General features: G+C 41.8%; 1 protein-coding gene across 2 annotated transcripts in view; it reads left to right on the top strand.

Moving 5' to 3' along the window:
- Positions 1-23,082, top strand: part of OGDH (oxoglutarate dehydrogenase) — a 122,030-nt gene that overhangs the window by 11,216 nt on the left and 87,732 nt on the right. For both annotated transcript variants that reach the window (XM_077469667.1, XM_077469669.1), the window contains exon 2: positions 21,190-21,445. In XM_077469667.1, the coding sequence (XP_077325793.1) occupies positions 21,224-21,445 (222 nt within the window). In that variant the 5' untranslated portion in view covers positions 21,190-21,223. The remainder of the gene's footprint in view (positions 1-21,189; positions 21,446-23,082) is intronic.

Below are 23,082 nucleotides of genomic sequence, written 5' to 3'. Positions count from 1 at the left end.
ACTAAATCTATTTGCATAACCACCACCTTCTTAAGGAAGACAATTTCATCATTCAGAGGAATCTGCAATTAAGTTTTTTACCTGTAATTTATTTCTTGCTAAATGCTAGGTGTACAGGATCGTTTTTATTGGACAATGTTACATATCTCAGATTTTTTTTTTTCTTTTCTGGGTATCTTTTAGAGGCAGCTTTAAAAAATACATAACTCAAGGTGAACAAATATCTGCGCTAAACCAAAGAAAACACACAGCGGCCAGCACAGTTTGCTGATTCATCAAACAATAGTATAATATATATCTTTATACTATAACTTTAAAAATACTTTGTCAAACCCTGTTATAGGTTGTGATTGTTGAAGTCAGGATAAAACTAGGGCCAACAAGTTGTGTTTAAGTTCTAGCACTACTTGAATACTCTTGCCATGTGTATGCCACTATTAACCAGTCTTAGGTGGATGGTAGACGGTCGGTCATCCAGTTTTTACTTGGCTTATTACCATGAGAATCCTGTGTCAGATCATGTTGTACTTTGGCTGTTGATAGGTGCTACATCTTTGGTAAACTAGATTTCATAGTGTCCTAATCTTGCCATTTTGTACTCGTATAGTTAGTGCAGTGGTGGACAAATTAATGCAGCTAGGCCAGCCTAAGAGCACTAGGACAAGTGTTTCTAACAAACTTTTTGCAAAAAAAAACCCTGTAGTACTCAAATCAGTTCAGCGTTCAAGGTGCAGTATACCCACTGGCATTAACACAGCACTGTAAAGTAGCCTACCTGTTGATCTTGCTATGTTTCAGCTTCCTTTAACAGACCAATACTGCAAAAATGACAAGTGCCCCAATAGCTGCACATCCAATTGAATCCTGCTGTGAGATGGTAAGTGGCAGTCTCAGTCTCGACCCAAGCTTCCAACATGTTTTGCTCTGCCCCAAAACAGACGCATGAATCCCTATGCATAAGCTCCAGGAGCGGAGCGTGGGTCTGGCCTGAGACTACCCCTTACCATCTCACAGCAGGATTTGATCAGATGTGCAGCTATCAGAACACATCATTTCCAGTATTGTTTGGAGCATAGGGTAAGCTCCCTTCCCAACCGGCACTCAAGCACTGGACTTTGTTCCTATACATTGAGTGGCCTACACAGGTTTCCAAGCTTTGCAGTGCAAGTACTACAAACCATAGAACTACAGAAAGGAGTGACAGACCAAAATTGGATTAGCCCTTTAAGGATTTAGTATTTATTTAAAAAGCCTAACTGCAGGTTTCATTTAACTTTACAAAGTTCAACTGGACCAATGATAAATGCCCCACTCATACCGCTCCAAACTAATGGAAGCTCTCAAACACTGCTGTAAAGGGTCGGGTGCCTGCCTTGGTCCGTGACCAAAGAATCCATGTGATAAAGAGAAGAATGGCGGGCACATCTGAAATATAGAAATTGACGTTTATTAGAAGTCCATGAATTTAAAAAGCATGACACCCAACCGACTGGGTACTCAGCAGACGCGTTTCACACTAAACATGCTTACTCATTGTTCCCCCAGTCAGGTTGTCAGTCTGAGTTTGATGCTGCTGACTAGTGGGGGTGCAGGCTGAGGAAGGGTCCACCCAGACCAAAAGCATACGGCAAAAATCAGAAGAGATAGCCAAGCCTTCACACACATTTACCTGGCCTGAGTGGTTAGCAGGTAAAAGCAGCTTCAGTTAGATTCAGCCAGACCATAACTCTGTGTTTCATCCTGCCTCCCGGGGCTTAATCATGGGCAGGGAGAAGCATGTTGGGCTGGGTGTGGTGAGCGGCGGCCGGGCTATCTCTCTTCATTTGGGCCAAGCCAAATTATATCCTTTACTATCAAATCAGAGCAGTATAATCTGTAGCATGAGCTACATATAGTATACAGTACTGTGTTCCAGCAGTATGGAGACTTCCAGTTGAGTAGCCCCTCGCAGGAAGTCTTGTATTTTTATGAATGAATGCAAGGCTTTCACTGATTGACTGCGTTAGAGATTGGCTGAGCTGCAGAGGCAAGCAGATATCACAATCAGAGGAAGCCTTGTATACACATAAAATACCAGACTTCCTGTGAAGGACTGATTAGCGTTCCAGCCTCACTTGTATTTATTATGGGGACAGGGAGTCCCTTTATTGTGCCGCTGGAGCGCAGAGCTGTATATTTAAAGAAAAAAAAGGTATAGCCATAGCTATTTTGGCCCTAATTCTCCTGGTGATCACAGGAGTACATTCCATTCTGCACTTGTGTGACACGTTTTCAGCCGACAGCGGCCTAAAGTGTGCTATTGGCTGACGTTACTCAGCTGAGCGAGGCTTGGGAAATATCCAGAGGGCCTGAGCCAGTTTCACCCGCCCACTCCACAGCCCAGCGCTCCAGTGAGTGCTGGAAAGGAAGAGCAGAGAGCCACTGACAGTCACCAGCTTTATGCAGGCTGAGGGCCCGAGAGCTGAGCGATCAGTCTTTGATTGCTCAATTCTCTGTCTAGAGGCAGCAGTTCAGATGCAGCATTAGATCAATATGCTACAACAATCTAGGTTTGTTTTTGTTTTTTTACAAGCCTAAGTCTCTTTTAGTATAGCTGATGCTACATACAGTTTATACTGAAGGGACAGTTGGGTGCATGGAAATAGTTTGTTGTTTGACTTGTGCTGTTTACAATCAAACCTGGAGGTAGGCTTTCTTCTAACGTCTTTAAGCCCGTGTACACACGGTCGGAGATTCTGACAACGAAATCCGTTGGAGTAATTCCATCTGATTAATTCCGGAAGAGGTCTGGAATTGATGTTGCAGACACACGGCCGGACTAAGTTGTCGGAAAATCCGATTGTACATAACATGATTATGTTATTTCGTTAGGACGGGACTACGTTCAGGCTAGTAGCCAATAGCTTTGGTCTAGGAATTTGATCTGAGCATGCGTGGCACTTTGTCCGTCGGAGTAGGCTACACATGATCTGAGTATGTCCGATCGGAGCATTTTGTCGGAAAATTTTACCGGCAAGTTGGAAAACTTGGTCCGTCGGATATTCCAACGGAAACAGTTCGATGCAGACGACACACAGTCGGAATATCCGACAAAACTGTCCGATAGGAAACATTCCGTCGGAATCTCCGACCGTGTGTACAAGGGCTTAGGAAACTTAAATCTGTGTTTAGTTCCACATCAACACTGAAGTGCATGCAGTCTATATAGTCAGCTAAGCATTCCCCACTCTCTTATAGGCTATAGAAAGACGATTGCACAAAATCTGCTTTTGGGCTCATTGCATCCATTACCAACAATAACCCTCCCCTTTGACACCTGTAGAGAACTCTGGCTAAATGAAATGTTTTCATTTCTAAAGATGAGTTCTGGATGAAATTACCATTTTTTTTAAATTATTTTTTTTCCCCCAAAAGACAGCACTATTTAGATTCCTAACTATACCCTATTAACACCTACCTTTTATGTTTCCCTTCAATTTTGCCTCTATTGAGAAGAATTCAATGATTTCTGGTGAAGGATTATTATGTTATGGAAGTAGAGAAAGGGTAGTATGTTATTTTAGTCTATCTGCATAGATCATAGGCAGGCCTGACAACGCTGTTTGAGATTTCACTAGAGAAGACGCAGCATAGGAAACTAGGAGCTCACTGGATTTATAGCAGATCAACACAAACTTTGCAGACATATACTTTAATTTATCACAGTAACTAGAAGGTTTTGTATATTACCCAACATCAGCCAATTGGCTCTAAACTTTAATTTGTGTCACTTTTCTAGGGCAGGTTTCAAAGCGGATCTCAGTTTTCTTTGCCTTTTTTAAATCGTTTATTCAAGAAAAAAACCTAGTGTGCTTCTTGAGAGTCCCTCAGAATTACAAGAATAAATCGGTAAAATCAATAAAAAATCACTTGTGAAAAACAAAACGAAATTGGTGCTCAACTTAGTGTGATAGATATCAACCAAAAGAAAAATAATAGTCACTGAAAACATTGGAGACACTATCACCCCGGCAGATAATCCAGTTCTAAAATGTGTGTCCAAGTGATTCCACACCATAAACAAAAAACATGAATGGGTGCTCTTGTGATTGCCTTCCCCACATAAACCACACGCCTCTTACGGGAAGGGTTTGATCTCAAATTATAGAGAACTCACTTGCTCTGTTTTTGCCCACAAGCTGCAGCAGCAGGAGGGAGACACATTGCAGTCCGTTCATAGCAGCATGTCAATCCATGGGTATCGGGAACTTAAAGCAGAAGTAAACCCATCCATAAAACAGTGTCATTTCCAGGGCATGCCGGAAATGTAACACTCCCATTGGTTGTGCTCTCAATCAAACTGTTAAACTATCCAATGGCTGGTATCATGACTGATCACATGTGCAGCAACATGGTAGTTTTATATTAAACAGAGGCAAAGATGGCAGCTTCCTTGGCTGAAAACAATAGGGGGGTTTACTTACACTTCAAGTTGACAGATTCAGTCACTCCCAGCATACATAGAAAAAGGAATGCTTTGTAGTGTAATATGTTCAAAACCAGCATTTATTAAAAGATACAAGATGCACTTGGGTTACTTTCACACTGAGGCGCTGGCCATGTTGATGGTAAAGCTTTTCGGACACTTTTAACTCCCCACTAGCAGATGAAAAAGGGTTGAAAGCGTCCACAAAGCATGATTTCAATGGCAGGGCTGGTTTAGGAGTAGTGTGTACATCGCTCCAAAGATGCTGCTTGCAGGGCTTTTATTCTTGACCTGCAAGCGCACGGCCCTAGTGTGAAAGCACTCGGACTTTTCACACTGGACTGCAGAAGAGGCAGTTTACAGGCGCTTTTCAGGTGCTATTTTTAGTGCAAAAGCGCCTCAGTGGCAAAGTGGCCTTACACTTACAAAGAGTCTTATAAGCAAGAGACAAACAGTTGCAGGTACGGCGGTGATTCTCGCCAGTCAGCTCGTGTAGAATGATGTCACAGATGGCTCCACCCGCGTGTTTCCACGAAATAGGCGTCAACTGGGAACCTAGGCTCTGACTTTAAATGTTTTTTTGGGACCAAGCTAGTCCAGACAAACGATTTCCTTCACTAAGTTCTGCATTTGCTCCAAGGAGCCTTTCACACTGAGGCGCTTCTAAACTTCCAGTAAAACACTGAGCGATTTTGAAGAGCTTTCCATTCATTTCAATGGAGAGGGGCGCTTTTTTACCGCCCTGCCAGCGCACTGCTCCAGTGTAAAAGCATTCATTGTTTTTAATGGAAATAGGTTTTGCGTGAAAGCGCCTCAGGGTGAAAGTAGCCTAAGCACTATAATGTACTGCATGTAGCTTAAGATGAGGCAGACTGATGACATCAGCCAATCAGAGGAAGTTTTGTATTCATTCACAGAACACAAAGTTGCCTAAGAATAGCTGAGCGCTGCTCAGATTAACTGCTTTATTCTGGATGGAAGACCGAAAGTTTTCTGTCAGAATCCAGCACTGTCTACTGTATGTAGCTGAAGTTGCATATAGTGCTTAGAGACACTGGCACTCCGAGAAGGAAATATTTAATTTGGACCAGCTTGGTCCAAACAAACTACAGTATCACAGAAACCCTGGGTGAGAGGAGAGAATGTACTTGTAATGTCTCAGCTTTTGATAAATAGAACCCGGTATTGATTTAGCCCTTTGAAAACCTGATTTCTGTAGAGATTTGCAAGCTCAGGCCTGGCCCATGTCCGTCAGGCCTCTGTGTCTTTCTTTTGAAGGTCACCACCAGATTCCCTGTAGCAGGCCAGCCCAAGCAGACGTGTCAGAGTTTATTTTTTTGCAGCTTCCAACACTTTCCCATAGAAAAGCTGCTCATATATTTGGAGACTTCATGGATCCAAATATATTATATTTGGGTCAGAAAAGGATTTTATTTTTCTGATAGTACTTGGAATGTTTCCAGATAGTAAAGTAGGTAGACATGTTTTTAGTTTTCTGTGTTGAAATCAGCACTGACTTGGTGACAACTGTCTGACTTTTTTTTTTTTTTTTTTCTAATTTACAGGAGAAAAATTGTTTTTATTTATTCTACAAAACATGTCATTTTGCATTCATAAGTTGGGCTGTAATTGGAAATATTTTACATGTAAAATAGTCTAAAGGAACATTTAGGAGGAAAAAAATAACTTTTTTTTTTGTATTGTTATGCAATAAGCCAGTCCCTGACAGTTCACCAAGAAACGTCAGTTTTTTTTTTTTTTGTTTTGTTTTTCTGACTGCTAGTGGGAGAATGTTTCACACCCTTCTGTGTTATAGCAATGTTTCAGAAGGTGACCCAACAACATTTTGATGTAATCCCCTGTAGCACACGGTCGGAAATTCCGCCAGCAAAAGTCCCATGAGAGCTTTTGGTTGGAAAATGCGATCGTGTGAATGCTCCATCGGAGTTTTTCTGGAAGAATTTCGGCCAGCAAAAGATTGAGAGCATCTTCTCAATTTTTCGGTTGGAAAAATTTCCGATCGGAAATTCCGATCATCTGTACAAATTCGGATGTGCAAAATTCCTACGCACGCTCTGAAGCATTGAACTTCATTTTCTCGGCTCATTGTAATGTTGTACGTCACCGCGTTCTTGACGGACGAAAGTTCAGAGAACTTGTGTGACCGTGTATATGCAGGACAGCTTGAGCGGAATTCCATAAGAAAAACCATCGGAGCTTTATACCGACCAAAATTACGATCGTGTGTACGCGGCATTACTCTTTATTGCTCCAGATTTGCACTGCTCATAATTGCTTTAAGAATTGTCACCCAGCATTCCTACACATCGTCTTAAATCGTACCTTGAGCAAAAAGTGTAGGGGAGCTTAATAATTCTGATAAAAAAACACATTCATGCAGCTTAAGTGTTCTTTAATGTATTCATCATCTTTGTATTTTCTTAAATCTAACATGTAAGTATCGGAAATGGACTAGGTCAATTCCTTCCATATAGGAGCCCTTAGACTGGGAGAGAGGGGCATGATTGGGTGCCAATCAGGTGTATAGTGTACAAATGTGCTGGTAAGGAACAAAGACTTTACATACCAAGATATTTTTTTTTCCCCTTCATCCAAAACTGAAATCCTTTTGTTTTTTATTACTGACTTTGCAGTGGTAATTACCAGTTTACAATCCATTAGTGAGTGATGTAATACCGAATGTGGAATACACATACGTTGGGTGGAAATTGGGTGTCCTGCAGGGCAGTGGTCATCAACCCTGTCCTCAGGGCCCACTAACAGGCCAGGTTTTATGTATTACCTTGGGGAAATGCAGACTAGAATACTGCAATCACTGAGCAGCAAATGATATCACCTGTGATGTATTTCAGTTATGTTAGTGGGTCCTGAGGACAGGGTTGATGACCACTGCTGTAAGGTTTCTGTGCTTATTCTAGAAGGTAGCATGTTGAGCTCCATCTATGTCTTAACCGCTTTGCGCCCGCCCTATAGCCAAAAGACGGCTACAGAGTGGACGCTATATGCCGGGAGGCCATCCCTGGACGTCCTCCTGTTTACTTCCCTAATGCACGCCGCCACGGGCACGCATCGGGGAAGTTCTGTGTTGGCTGTGTCCCTCGTACACAGCCAATCACAGATCGTGCTAAATGGCCAATCACAGTGGCCATTTAGCACTCGATCGGGCTATCCAATGAGCGATGATCTCATATGTAAACATATGAGATCATCTCTCATCGCCGGCTCCCCTCCTCACACAGAGACAGCGTGTGAGGAGGGAGAGCTTCCGTGCTCAAGCCGCAGCGACTGACGCTGAGTGTACACACACACACACACACACACACACACACACACACACACACACACACACACACGCGCCCACCTGTCCTCAGTGCCACCTATCAGTGCGACCTGTCCCCAATGCCACCTGCCAGTGCCATGTGTCCCCAGTGCCACCTAACTGGGTCATCTGTTCCTAGTGCCACGTGTCCCCAGTGCCACCTGTCCCTAGTGCCATGTATCCCCAGTGCCACCTGTCAGTGTCACATGTCATCAGTGCCACGTATTAGTGCAATCTGTCGTCAGTGTCACATCAGTGCCATGTATCAGTGCCGTCAGTGTCACGTGTCATTGTCCTGGTGCTTCAGGGCCTTCAAAAGTGTAATAGGTAGTCAACAATTTAGATGTGATGGCGCTCCCTGCATGTTGGGTCTCTCTATGTGACCAGGCTGTGAAAAAGTCCCACACATGTGGTATCGTAATACTCAGGAGGAGTAGCAGAATTTAATTTGGGGTGCCATTTGTGGTATACACATGCCATGTGAGAGAAATAACCTATTACAATGACAATTTTGTGGGGAAAAAAATGAAAAACAAAAAATAAATCTTCATATTGCAAAGAATTGTGGGAAAACAATGACAACACCAAAAACCTCACTATGCCTCTTACTAAATACCTTGGAATGTCTACTTTCCAAAAAGGGGTCATTTGGGGGGTATTTGTACTTTCCTGGCTTGTTCGGTCACAAGAAATCAGATAGGCCACCAGTACTTCAGATGTGATCAATTTTGTATGATTCGCACCACAGCTTGTAGACTCTCTAACTTTCACAAAGACCAAATAATATCCACTAATTTGGGTTCTTTTTACCAAAGATATGTAGCAGTATAAATTGTGGCCAAAATTTATGAAGAAAAATTAATAATTTGCATAATTTTATCACAGAAACAAAGAAAAATTTGTTTTTTTTCTTCAAAATTTTCGGTCTTTTTTCATTTATAGTGCAAAAAATAAAAAACCCCGAGGCTCGGTTCACACAGGGGGCGACACGACTTGCCGCGACCTCAGCGGCGACTTGCAAACGACTTCTGTATAGAAGTCAATGCAAGTCGCCCAATAGTAGTACAGGACCCTTTTTTCTAAGTCGGAGCGACTCGAGTCGCTCCTCTTAGAACGGTTCCGTAGTACAGAACGGGGGCGACTTGTCAGGTCGCGGCGCGGCAAGTCGTGTCGCCCCCTGTGTGAACCGAGCCTGAGGTGATCAAATACCATCAAAAGAAAGCTCTATTTGTGGGAAAAAAAGGACAAAAAAATTAATTTGGGTACAGTGCTGCATGACTGAGTAATTGTCATTCAAAATGTGAGAGCCCCGAAAGCTGAAAATTGGTCTGGGCAGGAGGGGTGTTTAAGTGCCCAGTAGGCAAGTGGTTAAGGAAGATCTAGTGCTACAACAGAGAGGGGACTATGGATGTGTTTGTTTATCTTGTGCAGATATTGCCTGGGAGGCCTCTGTTGGAGTTTTAAGCATTACCATTATGATGAATATCTGAGGCTCACCCAAAATATACCTCCAGCTGATCTGGAGATTCTATTGAACCTTTCAGGAAAGGCTTCAGCTTGACCAGATAAAGGAAGTTCTGGTCTCACAAGCTTAGGATACTTCTGGTGCACTAGAGCCCCTTTTAACCACTTGCTTACTGGGAACTTATACCCCCTTCCTTCCTGACCAGGCCAATTTCCAACTTTCATTGCTCTCACCATTTGAATGACAATTGCGCGCTCATGCAACTCTACCCTAATTAAATTTTTGTAATTGTTTTCACACAAAAATAATTTTATTTTAGTTGTATTTAATCACCACTGTTTTATTTTTAATTTTTTTGCTAATTAAACAAAAAAAGACCGAAAATTTTGAACAAAACTATTTTTTTAATTTTTTTTTTATTTTGATTACATTTTTCAAACGGGTAATTTTTCTCCTTCATTGATGGGCACTGATAATGTGGCACTGATTAGCAGTACAGATGGGCACTAATAGATGGCACTGGTGGGCACAGATTTGCAGCACTGATGGGCACTTGGGGGACCGATGCCCCTTAGTGAAGCCGGTACCTGGCTTCTATTTACCTCCGTGATCAGCTGTCATTGGCTGACGGCAGATCATGTGGTAAAGGGCCCACTACGATTGCCGCCTTTTTTTTTAAATCGGATCGTTTTTATTTATTAACAAACGCACAAAAGAAACAAAAAACAGCAGCTTTTTCATGTAACAATACATATCATATCTTATATTTGTGAGGACATCTAGTTATCGACATTGCATGACCGTGTGGTCTAATACGTTACACCTTACAGTAATAAGATGATTGCTGCCTTTACCCTGCTCTGTTATAAGCCAAGTCCCAAGAGCTCGGTGATCAGAGCACGCTGTGCACGTGCCCGCCCTGGGAATGGGAGGACGTATGTGGATGCCCTCCTGGCATTTGAGGCCCACGCTGTAGCCATCTTTCAGCTATAGCGTGGACATCAAGTGGTTAAAGTGATATTAAAGTCTTGTGGTTGTGTTTTTTTTTTTCTTAATTTAAAAATGGCAAACATCATGTTTACCTCTGTGCAGTGGTTTAGCACAGAACAGCCCAGATCCTCCTTTTCTTGAGTCCCTCGTTGGCGCTCCTGCCCCCCCGCCGAGTGCCCCCACAGCAAGCTGCTTTCTATGGGGGCATCTGAGCTAAGCCGTTGCTCTGTGTGTCCATTTAGACACTGAGCCGTGGCTCAGCCCCACCCTGCCCCCTCCCTCCTCATTGGTTCACTGACTTTGACAGCATCTGGAGACAATGGCGCCTGCTGCTCTATCTCCTATCAGGAGGTAACGTCCTGGGCACCCGAGGTTCTCATGCAACATCGCTGGAGTGGAATAGGGTGTTTGCCAGCAGCAGCTGCCACTAACTCTGGATATTTTGCACACGTATGATTACACGCATGCATTTTGTCTGTAGGTGATTGTATATGAGCATTCTCCTGTTTTATGGGCAAATATTTTTCTGTTTAATTTTGGGGTCCTTTCAGCCAAAAATGATAAAAGTCAAGTTCCCATGATCTGCTGCTTAGTTGAAATCCTGGATATCTTTGCTTCTGGCAGAAGTTGCATATAATGTGGGTAACGTGGACAGTGGACATATACCTATCAACCTGCTACATCTAGAACTGAAAATTGTAAGGTGTGACTTTATTTAAAAATATTAGTACCCACAGCAGATGTAAATAGCCATTTTTTTATATATTGGGAAAGGATTAGAACCCCTGTCCGGTTTTACTGCTGTCTGGGGCTCTGATTTGCCTTTACTTGGTGCCCTGACAGCAACCTTTTCACCACACAGGTAGTGAAGTTTAGGCTCGGGTTCACACTGTGGGAAATGCATTACATCACATCAGTGTGACCTCAGCCGAGCTCTCAAACAGCAAGCAAAGTAAAAAAAAATGCTTTATATAGTGCAGTGCTGGAACCTATTGTTGGCTTTTTATTGTGGTCTGTTTCTCTGGACAGGGCCGTTTCTTTTCAGCCCACAGTAGGACATTAGGAGCCAAGTGCATTTCTGGTAGATACGTTTTATTTATTTTTTGTTTTAGTTTTTTTTTGTACTTGAATCTGCTTCTTCCTCTCTTTTTTTTTTTTTTTTTTGCAGAGATGTACTGAATACAGTATATAATCCCTCATACATTCTAAGTTACTTTCCCCCCAACCAACCCTAACTGTCTTCCCACAATATCGGCCATTTTCAATTATACCATTCTGTAACCTCTATATTTACAGAGCTCTTTAATACAGCAAACAGTGAGAGGGATTTGTGCTGATTAGAATACATGTATCCGTCAAACTGAACACTGTTTAGCTTTAAGTTTGAAAATGCCCAAAACCTTTTTTGAGCAAGGAAAATTGTGTGTAGAAGGAACTGTTGAGGATCAGTTCTTCTGGAGACAGGAACTGCAGCCTTGTACTTTAGGACCGCGGTCTGTATCCATACAGATTACTGGAAAATTATATTTATCTTGCATATAGATACACATAGCTATTTTGAGATAGAATAGAACATTGTTCCTCTACAGTATGTGGAGTTCCTGGGTATTTATAATATATCATAGCTAGACTTAGGAATTTTTTTTATTCTTTGTTTGAAGACAGCATGTTGGATCTAAAATCGAAATCCAGCCATAGACTCGAATCATTATTGGGCAGGCTGAATGTACCCAAGTCGATCGATTGATCAACTTGGTTACAGCTAGCCTGCTGGATGTTGCATGCAAATATTGCTATTTCTTGTTACAGCAGCTAGCAATAATCATTGCATTGTGGCTGGGTTAGGCTTCCCCAGAACCCCCCCCCCCCCCACCACCACCTCCCATGGTTGCAGGAAGGAAAATAGCTCCAGCTATTGCCAGTGTTCTGGCATATAGTGTCCTGCCATCGTATACTGTCTGCCCCGTACTGCGCATGCGCAACGCTTGCGCAGTACGAAGCAGAAGAGGCTTCGGAAAATCTCCAAAGATGAGTTGAGGTGGTAGCCCCACCATCCAAGCGGACATAGGGCTGCCAATATTAGAGGGCCACTCGCCATGTTACGGGCTCGGCCTCGCTGCGCTCAGCTCTTTTTTTTCCAACTCTATGTCCACTTGGATGGTGGGGCTAGAACCTGGACTCACGGCGCAGGCGCCGTTCATCTTCGGCTATTTTCAGAATCTGTGTGTCCTGTGTATTGCACATGTGCAGTACACAGTGGACACTATCCAATGGGGGACACAATGTGATAGGACACCGGCCTAACACTAGGCACAAATCGGATCATAGACTGTTTTATTTTCAAAATAATGAACACTTAGACACAAACTAATGGGAATTGGCATCGCACTGGGGAAAGGGAGCAAATCTTTTCCCACTCTTATCTATAACAATTGGCAGGCATGTTTATAAAGGCTGTGAAAATGACATTCACCAAACATTCCCTTCAGGTAGACCGATCGCTGTATTCTAAAACACATGGACCAGAAAGATACACCTGCATTGAATGGTTATTGACGTTTTAGGCCCCTTTCACACGTGGGGGATCGCTCCGTTGATCCCCGCTGAGCATGCTGGTGACAGGTCTGTCTCTGCTCGCTGTGCACGGATGGACCTATCGGAGTTCTGCTCTCCTCCTATGGGAAGATCGGATGAAAACGAAACCTGCCTGGTTTCATCTGATCTTCTGGACAGATGACGAACATTTCGCCATCCATCTGTTTTGTCGGATCGGATGGCAGGTGGGTGTTCAGACACATCTCGGCTGACATCCGCCTGCCCATACAAGGGTTTGTTCAAGGCTTTTGACTACATCCACATTGCCAAAAATGTATTGCAAATACCTTACTGAATTGCCCCCAACATTTTGCACATTCTAGGTGTGGCAACTGCATTCAAAACAAAGTGTGTAAGTATCTACAAGCCCTTAGAAGAAACCTTTGCTTTACTCATGGAGGGAACAACAAATTAACAGCTTATCTCTACAGCAATTTTGTTTGGCCTGCAAGAAAAAATAGCACCTGGTACTTTCTGGTATGGGGAACATGTAACCTATCCCCTCATCCTCCCACGTGAAGGCTTTGAATTGTTTTTAATGATCCACAGATATTTTTGAGCTTATCAAACAGATGCAATGGGGTTGATTTACTAAAGATAAATCCACTTTGCACTACAAGTGCGCTTGGAAGTGCAGTCGCTGTAGATATGAGGGGAAGCTCTGCTGGTTTTATCATCCAATCATTTACAAGCAAAAATGCTGTTTATTTTCCTTGCGTTGTCCCCCCTCTGATTTACAGTGACTGCACTTTCAAGAGCAATTGTAGTGCAAAGTGGATTTGCCTTTAGTAAATAAAGCCCAGTGTTTTCAATTGTATTTTTTTAGAAGACCAAAGGAAGCAAAATAAAGATGTTTATTGTAGGGGTTTACTTAAACTTGATTGTAGTAGTCAGACCATCCCACTTAGCACTTACTTTCAAAAACTGCATAGCCTGACTAGCCCCACCTCAATATCTACAGAACAAAAGAGAGGAGCTGTAAAGGTCTGCTTAAAGTGATTGCTTGGCGCTTTTTTAATTGAAGCGGAGTTACACTCAAAAGTGGAGCTTCCACTTTAAGGACTCCTGACCCCCTGACATGCCACATTTGGCATGTCATTTTTTGAAGGGGGGCTTGTGGGTAGGGTGGATTTGATTTAAATCAATAGTGAAAAGGCTTGATTTAAATCATAATTTAGAGCAACGGTCATCTCTGCCCTACAGGGGCTCCTCCTCTGACCCGCTGTAGACTCACCGACTGACCCGCTGTTGACTCACCGACATTTCCATTAACGTTAATGGGGCGGCTGGTGATGCAACAGTGACACAACAAGGTGCGCGACGCAGGCGAGTGGATGCCCAATAACAGGTGCTGCCATAATGGATCTGTAATGACCGGTGCTCTTTAAATGTATGGATTCATTATTTCTGGTAGTTAGAATCTTTAATATTTGCAAACAAAATGAAGGTTTCCGCAGACTGTAGGTGAAAAAGATTATATTGCTCAAATTAACTTGAACAGCTTTGTCACAGATAAGGAAACATTAGTTAAAACAATACAAAGTTTAGAGGAATAAAACGGGCAAGCAAAGAATATCAGCAGGACCACGAAAAACATACCACCAATACTACAGAAACGATTTTAAGTGGAAAATAACTCACAGGCACATATTCACAGCAACGCTACCCAATCAGCTGATCCTAAACCCACAAGCTTATACAATATTACTACTGTCCTCAATCAGGTCTGCCAATCAAGTCTTCCCCAAGTCCTGCTCTTGTCAGTGGCTCCCTTGTCAAGCTCCCAGTCGGGTTACCAGTCCAGCTTCCCTCCCAGGTTCACCAAAGTCCAGTCTGCCATTTTTACGCTAGTTCCCTCCATTTGCCTTCATTGAGCAAACTCTGATTGGTCCAATCAAATCTTTCTCAAGAACGTGACTGGATGGAACTCAAGCCTACTTTGTTATGATGCTTAAACTATAAAAGAAAGGTCTTTGGTGACCTGATGTCTACAGCATGTTTACGTTCATTAAGTCTGCCATTATCCTAGACTTTAGGTTAAAAAGTCCCCAAATTATCATGTTAACACCTTATAACACAATGGAGACACAGTGTCTGGTCAGCAGCCACCAAGACAAAAGGGGCAATCTTAATAACAATGCAACAACTATTACCACGTTTGGCTTTGACATACTACGAAAAGGCAGGCAAGTGGCAATCTTGTCCTATATAGTACACAAACATACTTTAGACCAGCTATGTTCATAACCATCTCGCCATGTATTTTCGCATGTTATTAATCCCATATAAATATATATTACTTACATACATTTCCTACAAATATATAGTTTACTGGGCATGGTAATTTCTTACAATGATCATAAATTAATATTATATATAGTCTAGCATTTACAATAATACAGCAAATTTGTTTTAAACACCACAACCAATCAGTAAATTTTCTTTTTTTTTCCTCTTTCCCTTTTAATTTGTCTATTCTAGCTAGTGATGTGTCTCTAGTTAGGCCCGACCGTTTTCCCTGTAGTGCAGTATAAATAAAGGGCTTTAGCACCTTTTATCATATACTGTTTATACAGTAAATTCTGTCTGATTCTGCTGCAACACTCATCGTTTGCTACTATTGTTAAACAAAAAAAAAAAAAAAAAAAAAAGAAGTGCTGTGCACACTGTTGGCGATGATATATGGGTTTGCGGGTTTTGCACAAGTTTGCATTATACATGGAAATATCAAGTCATTGCTGAAAAAAGTACTCTGAGAACACTTAAAAGGCCTACTCCCCCCTCTTAACAAATGACAGTATCAATTACAACTCAGATTTCCCAAAAATTGGTACGCTGTGTAAAATCTACATAAAAACATAATGCAATAATTTGACAATCTCATAAACCCATGTTATTCACACTATAACATAGACAGCATATCAAATGTTCAAACTGAGAAAATGTACCATTTTAAGAAAAAAAAAAGAATGAGGTAGTTTTGAAAGTAACGGCAGCAACGTGTTTCATAAAAAGTTTTTTTTAACAACACTCTGTAAATGTCTAGGAACTGAGCAGACCATTAGCTGGATATTTGGGAGAGGAATGCTGTCCCATCCTTGCTGATATAGGATTCTAAATGCTCAACAGTTATGGGTCTTTGTCATATTTTTCATTTCAAGATGCCACACGATTTCAGTTGGTGAAAGGTCTGGACTGCAGGCAGACCAGTTAAGCACCTGTACTCTTCTGTAAAGTCATGATGTTGTCATATATGCAGTTTAGCATGGTTCTACTGAAATGTAAGGCCTTCCCTGAAAAAGGCCTGGATGGGAGCACATGCCGCTCTAATACCTGAACATGTCTTTTAGCATTCATGGTACTTTTCTAGATGTGCAAGCTGCAAGTTCCATATGCATTAATGCATATTAATGTGCTAATAGCAAGCTAGAATGTCTCTATTTATAGAAAATGAAGGATCACCAAAAGGCACCAAAATCCTATATTATATTTTAAAGAGAAAGGAGCAAGTTGGACTTGAGGTGCCAAAAAAATTAATCAATAGAATCAATATAGGGTCAAGAGGGTCTTAAGAGAGGACAATTTTATTCCTTTTTGTCTTTTTATGAATTATGGTTTTACACTTATTTGGAACAATAAAATATATAGATTTTATTAAAGAATTGTTTGTTGGTACCTCAAAAGTCCCTCTTCTCTTTAGTCCAGGGGACGTGGCACTCATAGTTGGAGATGGGCGATTCTCTAAAAAAACAAAACAAAAAAAACTTGATTCACGATTCGAATCGAGTTTATTTATTTATTTTTGAAGGGCACCGCACCGGTCATGAGGAGCTGCGGGCAGGAGTTTTTAGGCGAGGCTGCGGCTTCGGCCTAGTTCACGGCATCCGGCCTCACGGAAGATGGCGGTGTTTCTGGATCATGTTCAGATATGGCTTCTTATTTGCATGATAGAACTTTAACTTGCATTTTTGGATGGCACAGTAAATTGTCTTCAGACTGTGATTTTTGGAGGCATTCTTGAGTCCATGCAGTGGAATCATGCCTATTTTTAATTAGAGGTCGACCGATATGGGTTTTTCTCTGGCCGATGCCGATGACGATATTTAGAAATCATGGCGGCCGATAGCCGATATATGATGCTGATTTTTTTGGGCCGATATGTTAGGCCGATTTTTATTTTATTTATTTATTTTTTTCCTTTTTTATTTATTATTATTATTATTATTATTATTATTTTTTTAATCCCCCTTGATCTAACACACCTTTCCCATTGGGGCGTTTTTCAGGCGCTTTTGGGCTAAAAATAGCGCCTGTAAAGTGCCTGCAAAATGGCTCCCCTGCAGTCTGTGTGAAAGACAGAGTGCTTTCACACTGATGTGATGCGCTGGCAGGATGTTAAAAAAAAGTCCTGCAAGCAGCACGTTTGGAGTGGTGTATACCGCTCCTCCACCACTCCTGCCCATTGATATGAATGGGCACCACTGCCGAAGCGCATGCAATGCGATTTGGCAGCAGTGCTTCATGGGCGCATTTAACCTCTTCATTGGCCGCTAGCTGGGTTATATGTGCCCCACTAGCAGCCAAATAGCACCGCTAAAATGATGGTAAAGAGCCGCTAAAACTTGCGTTTTACCATCAACGCTCCAGTGTGAAAGCAGCCTTCATAAGTGATACAGAAAATTTCAACATTTATTAAACAAAACAAACCTCCAATCAGTTTACTTGTATGTATGATTTAGATAAAAAACCTATGTATTAAATAAAAACAGGTAGTCAAAACTTTTGGACGAAAAAAAAAAAAATGGGCTAACTTTACTGTTTTTATTTTATTTTTAAATAGTGTATTTTTTTCCCAAAAAAATGCATTTGAAAGACCTCTGTGCAAATGCCGTGTTACATAAAATATTGCAACAACCGCTATTTTATTCCCTAGGATCTCTGCTAAAAAAATATATATAATTTTTGGGGGGTCTAAGTGATTTTCTGGCAGAAAATACAGGATTTTTACTTGTAAGCAACAAGTGTCAGAAAAGATTTAGTCTTTAAATGGTTAAACTGAGAACTTCTACACACAGAGATGACTTCATTCATTCAAGTGTAAACATTGTATCATTTAGTTCTTTTCTTGGCAGTCTGCCCAGAGAGGAGGAAAGTGTTGCTATGACGACTCAGGCAACTCACACTGACTTCTTACAGAAGTCATTTCAAAGTCCCGCTGTAGTTCTAAATCGGCTTTTTATCAGCACAATCGGCCGATGCCGATTATTTAAAAAATGGCAAATATCGGCCGATATATCGGTCGACCTCTATTTTTAATGCAGTTCTGTCTGAGGGCCGAAAGATCACTGGCATCCAGTACTGCGTTTCGGCCTTGTCCCTTGTGCGCTGATATTCTCTGAATCTTTTAATGATATTATGTACTGTAGATGATGATATATTTAAAATCTTTGCAATTTCACATTGAGGAACATTGTCAATTTCAGAATAATCTTTAGAAGCAGCTTTTCAAATTGGTGAACTTCTAACTCTCTAAGATGCTCTTTTTATACCCAGTCATGTTACTAACCTGTTGCCAAATAACCTAATTATTTACAAAATGTTCTTCCAGCTCTTCCTCGTTAGGCTTCACGGGACGTTTTTACAACCTGTCCTGAACGATTTAACTTGAGAGATAGTAACCGATGTTTAAAACGTCCATTTTGCCGCATTTACATGCTGCATTTTGCCACGTTTGCACTTAGAGTTTTGTCTATTTGAAAAAAAAAAACAACAGGCATCTTTGCTTCTAAATTCAACTGTCTAGAAATGATCCTGTGTAGACGTACTGCTAAGATAATAGAGGAGAGTTCAGGGGCAGCTGAAGAAACCGCCAAACTGCTCCTAAACGTCCGTTTACCAGCAGCAGGGTAAAATCTATATTCCAAGATCGTGCGAGATCTCAGGAAATAGTACATTCATTTTATTTTTCTTCTAACAGGGCACTGGTGACAGAGCCTTCCCAGGGGGGCAACAGTGAGGCCCAGATTATGTCATTGGTACCTACTTTTCCCCACTCCCTGGTAAACAATAAGATGGCAAATAGAACAAGATACTTTCTCATACAAGTAAATAGTACAGAAGACACATCAGGAATATGAAGTGTTAAGGAAATGCATTAAAGTGTTTGTTACCCTAAGGCAGGGGTTGGGAACCTATGGCTCTGGAGCCAGATGTGGCTCTTTTGATGGCTACATCTGGCTCTCACCTCTCAATCCGCGGATTGCATGGTGTGCCGATCCGTGGATTGAGCCAATAGGAAAAACTGCAGCTTCGGCCTAGCTCCGGAGCTGCAGCCATCTTGGTACACCCAGCGGCAGCCTAGGTGAGCGGCGCGCTGACGTCATCATCACCCGCCTCAACTGCTCGTGGATCTGCCTGCCTGTGTAGTGGTAAGGAAGCAGACAATCGTAGGGGAGATGTGGATATTACAGTTATAATTGAAATTTCGTCGATTTAATCGATTAAAAAAAAAAAAAAAAGTTTTAAACATATTGTATGGCTCTCGCAGAATTACATTTTAAAATATGTGGCGTTCATGGCTCCCTCAGCCAGAAATGTTCCCTACCCCTGCCCTAAGGTAGAAACTCCCCACTAACTTTCTCCCCCCCAACACCTGAGCCTGTTAACAAGCCAGGGCTGTGTCCGGCTGCAGTCTCCTCTCCTCTCTCTACTCACGGGGACTTGGTGGGTAGTCAATAAAATGCTGTGTGGAGGCCATTGCAAAGAGCAGTGTGTGTATATATATATATATATATATATATATATATATATATATAATATCTATCGATCGATCGCTCTTTTTTATTTTTTTATATTCAAGGCTTAAACGTTAAAGCGGAGTTCCACTGTTTTTTGAGTTTAGACAGCAGCTACAAAAAGTATAGCTGCTGACTTTTAATAAACAGCAACTCATCTGTCCCACAGTGCAGCGATGCGGCCGCCAGAAGCCTGCATTCTTTCCCCCTCCTCCTTGCGGCGCCGACATTGTAGTGCGCACTGAAGTCGGGGTGCGCACTGAAGTCGGAAGGATAAAAATGACATGCCAATTGTGGCATGTCAGGGGGCTAGAAGTACTTCAAACGGAAGTTCCACTTTTGGGTGGAACTTCCGCTTTAATATTTATTACTGTTCATGTATCTTTTAGGTAATTTTAAAGCTGCAGCTTTCTTTGGACCAATGCCTAATAATCCTGCCAATAAAGGCCATTGATTAGGCTCTTCCTGTTACTCATGAAGCCCTGTCCTTGTCTCCAGTGTTTTGCCACCTTGCTACAACATGTGCTATTGGTGTGGACTTTAAACAGCTGAGGAGGGGTTATGTATACAGTAAATCCATAGCTGCTGCTAGAGTGCTGACAGGGGATGGAACCCGTCCTGGGTCCTGCAATGGTTCAAGGAAGAATGGAATGGTGACCCTGGAAGTCGCACGTCTATGGTGTCCTGCTGCAATGAATGTAGTGCAGGACACCAGAAACTCTGCAATCCATGTGCGTTTCCAGTACCACATCCGACTCGCATTGCCCTTGTTGTGATTCGAAGTGAGTGTCGGTGCAATCTTAATGACATCCTAAATGCTGGTCACAAATGCTGTGTGTTTGCCACGACCGGATCGCATGGTACAAAAGGACCATTCAATCCGGTTGCAGTGTGGTTCCAAAATTGCTGCATGCATGTCTTTGGTGTGATGCTGTAAGATTTGACCCCATTTAAAATGAATGGGATCAAATTTCACCATAGCGAATTGCATGTGAATTGAACAGGAATGCGGCACGGTTCCTGTGCAATTTACTTGCGGTTCATAGTGTAAAACCAAGCCTTACAGCAGTTTTTTTTTTTTTTTTTTTGGGATATAGGTTTTTCATAAATAAAAGCTGATCGTTTTTAAGAACCCCTGCCAGTTTTAAATGGTCTGTCTCATATCTATAACTACGGGAGAGCTTTTGTTTTGAAAAACAGCAGACTTACTGGCTGGATCGCCAGATGAAAATAGAAGGGAAAAAAAATGAATGCAGCCATTACATCCCAAGAATTGGCAAGCTGCACTATAATAAATGTTTTTCTTTTGGTGGGTAAAGCTTGCATGCATTGTGGCCATCTACTGTCTGTAGGCACCTTTTACTTGAAGGGTACACTGATAACATGAAAACTTGCAGCAGACAGGATTTTGCATCTAGGCTGACATAATTACAAGTGTTTTGTGTGAACTTTTCATAACACCACAAGAACGCAGATCAGATCTCAGATTCTAATGTCACTTTTTTATTCTTGGATTTGACGTTTGTTTTTTTCCTTCCAGGTTCTGGTAATCGGTCTCCCACAAGGACAGAAATATGTTTCATTTAAGGACTTGTGTTACTAAGCTTAGGCCTTTAACGGCCTCTCAGACTATACGATTACTGTCACAGAGTCAGCCTGTGACCCCAAGGACGTTTCAACAAATCAGGTGTCTTAGCACGCCTGTGGCCGCAGAGCCTTTTCTCAGTGGGACTAGTTCTAACTATGTAGAGGAAATGTACTATGCATGGCTGGAGAACCCCAAGAGTGTACATAAGGTAAGGAGGGAACAGAGTGGTTTTGCAACTGCTCTCTGCCTATAGCGTCAGCATATTCTGGGTGAAAGAAAGGACTCCTGAAGAATGCCCGGATATTGGATGCTGGAGGAAAATGTTTTTATGTGCTTTTATCTGGCTTATTTGCCGCATTGAAGAATTCTTAATGGATACAGGCATGGCTGATTGCAGAAGCCCTGGATATCGTTTTATGGATCAGTGCAGTCATGCGTATCAGTCTTCTTAGGATTCATCCCTCTGGTCATCATATATTAGAAAACTCTTTATAACATATCTCTGATAATAGTTGTTATATGTGGCTGCTTGTGTCTAATGACTGTGCCTGAGGGAGAACAGCTACTGTGCCTCAGGTCTATAAGGGCTCATGGATACTGCAGCTAAAAAAAAAGCTACTTTTACAGGCAGTTGTACTTTTTTGTGCTCTTATGCATGTTTTTATTAAGCTACTTCAAGCTCCCTCAAGCTCCTTTTTGAGCTTTTTTTGAGCATAAGCATTTTTTTTTTTACACAAACCCTCCTAGATAGTATTTTCTTAACCACTGTATGAACAAAACAAAAAGCTGGAACAAATGTTTTTGCACGTTTTCAATCTTTTTTTGAGCTTTTTGGGCCACTAGCGCCTTGCAAAAACGTAAGTTTGGTGGGGGGGGGGGGGGGGGGGGGGTTCTGCTTGTAAGAGCATATGCCTGAAAAAGCCATAGTGTGAATGGACACATTGGCTAACATGGAGAGGAGTTTCCAGGCAGAAAAAAATAAGAGCTCAAAGCCTGTAGGAGCCGTTTCTTTGAGCTGCAGTGTGCATGAGCCCGTATGCTTTTTTTTTTTTTTTTTTTTTTTTTTTTTTTTTTGCATGCCTTTAGATATATTTTATGCCAGCAGTGTGATTCTGGGGAAGGAAAAGTGTAGGTGAGATCTGTGGTAGCTATTTTATGTCATGGAACTATATGTTTTTTTTGAGTAATAACTCCCCATTTTTCTTTCCTCGGACTAAAGGGGTGTGCAGTTTTAACCCTATTTTATCGTGATTCCTTGACCATGCTTTGTATTCTAGCTTATGTCTTGAATCAGAGTATGACCAAGGTTGAGGGTATATCAGTAGAGAGGGTGCTTTAACGATGGCTAAACCCCACCTTAGAGCTAAGCTCCAGGAATTATTTGCATCACATATTTACATTAGTCCAGCTTGGTGAAATGTAAGTTTGCATTCTGAGCAAGCAAATCTCTGTGATCAGTGTGTAGTTGGGTAACCAAGTGCATAGAACTGGAGCAGGACCTGGAAGATTGTGGCTATCACTGTAGTAGCGTGGAATACTACTGTGATTTCCAGCTTCTCCAGCAGACTATCGGGTATGAGATATGTGCATATGCCTGCACTGTGCTAAACTTGACCAGTGTAGGTATGATAAACAAATAATTCCTGTAATTTAGCTTTAAGAGCTTGTTCACACCATGCCTGTAGAATTGCATTAATCTTCATAGATCAAAGCAAGGGCACATGTAAAATATGCCTCTCACCACCCCTAAACAATGCACACTAGAACGCATGTGTTTTAGCTTTTGAGCTGGTGTGAACAAGCTATATATGTATGTATAAAGCTGCCCATAGATCCTTCTTTCTT

This window comes from Lithobates pipiens, unplaced genomic scaffold, assembly GCF_037356315.1.
Source record: "Lithobates pipiens isolate NorthernLeopardFrog02 unplaced genomic scaffold, aLitPip1_a1.2 Scaffold_8, whole genome shotgun sequence".
Taxonomy (NCBI): domain Eukaryota; kingdom Metazoa; phylum Chordata; class Amphibia; order Anura; family Ranidae; genus Lithobates; species Lithobates pipiens.
This window is presented reverse-complemented; position numbering and strand designations above follow the sequence as displayed.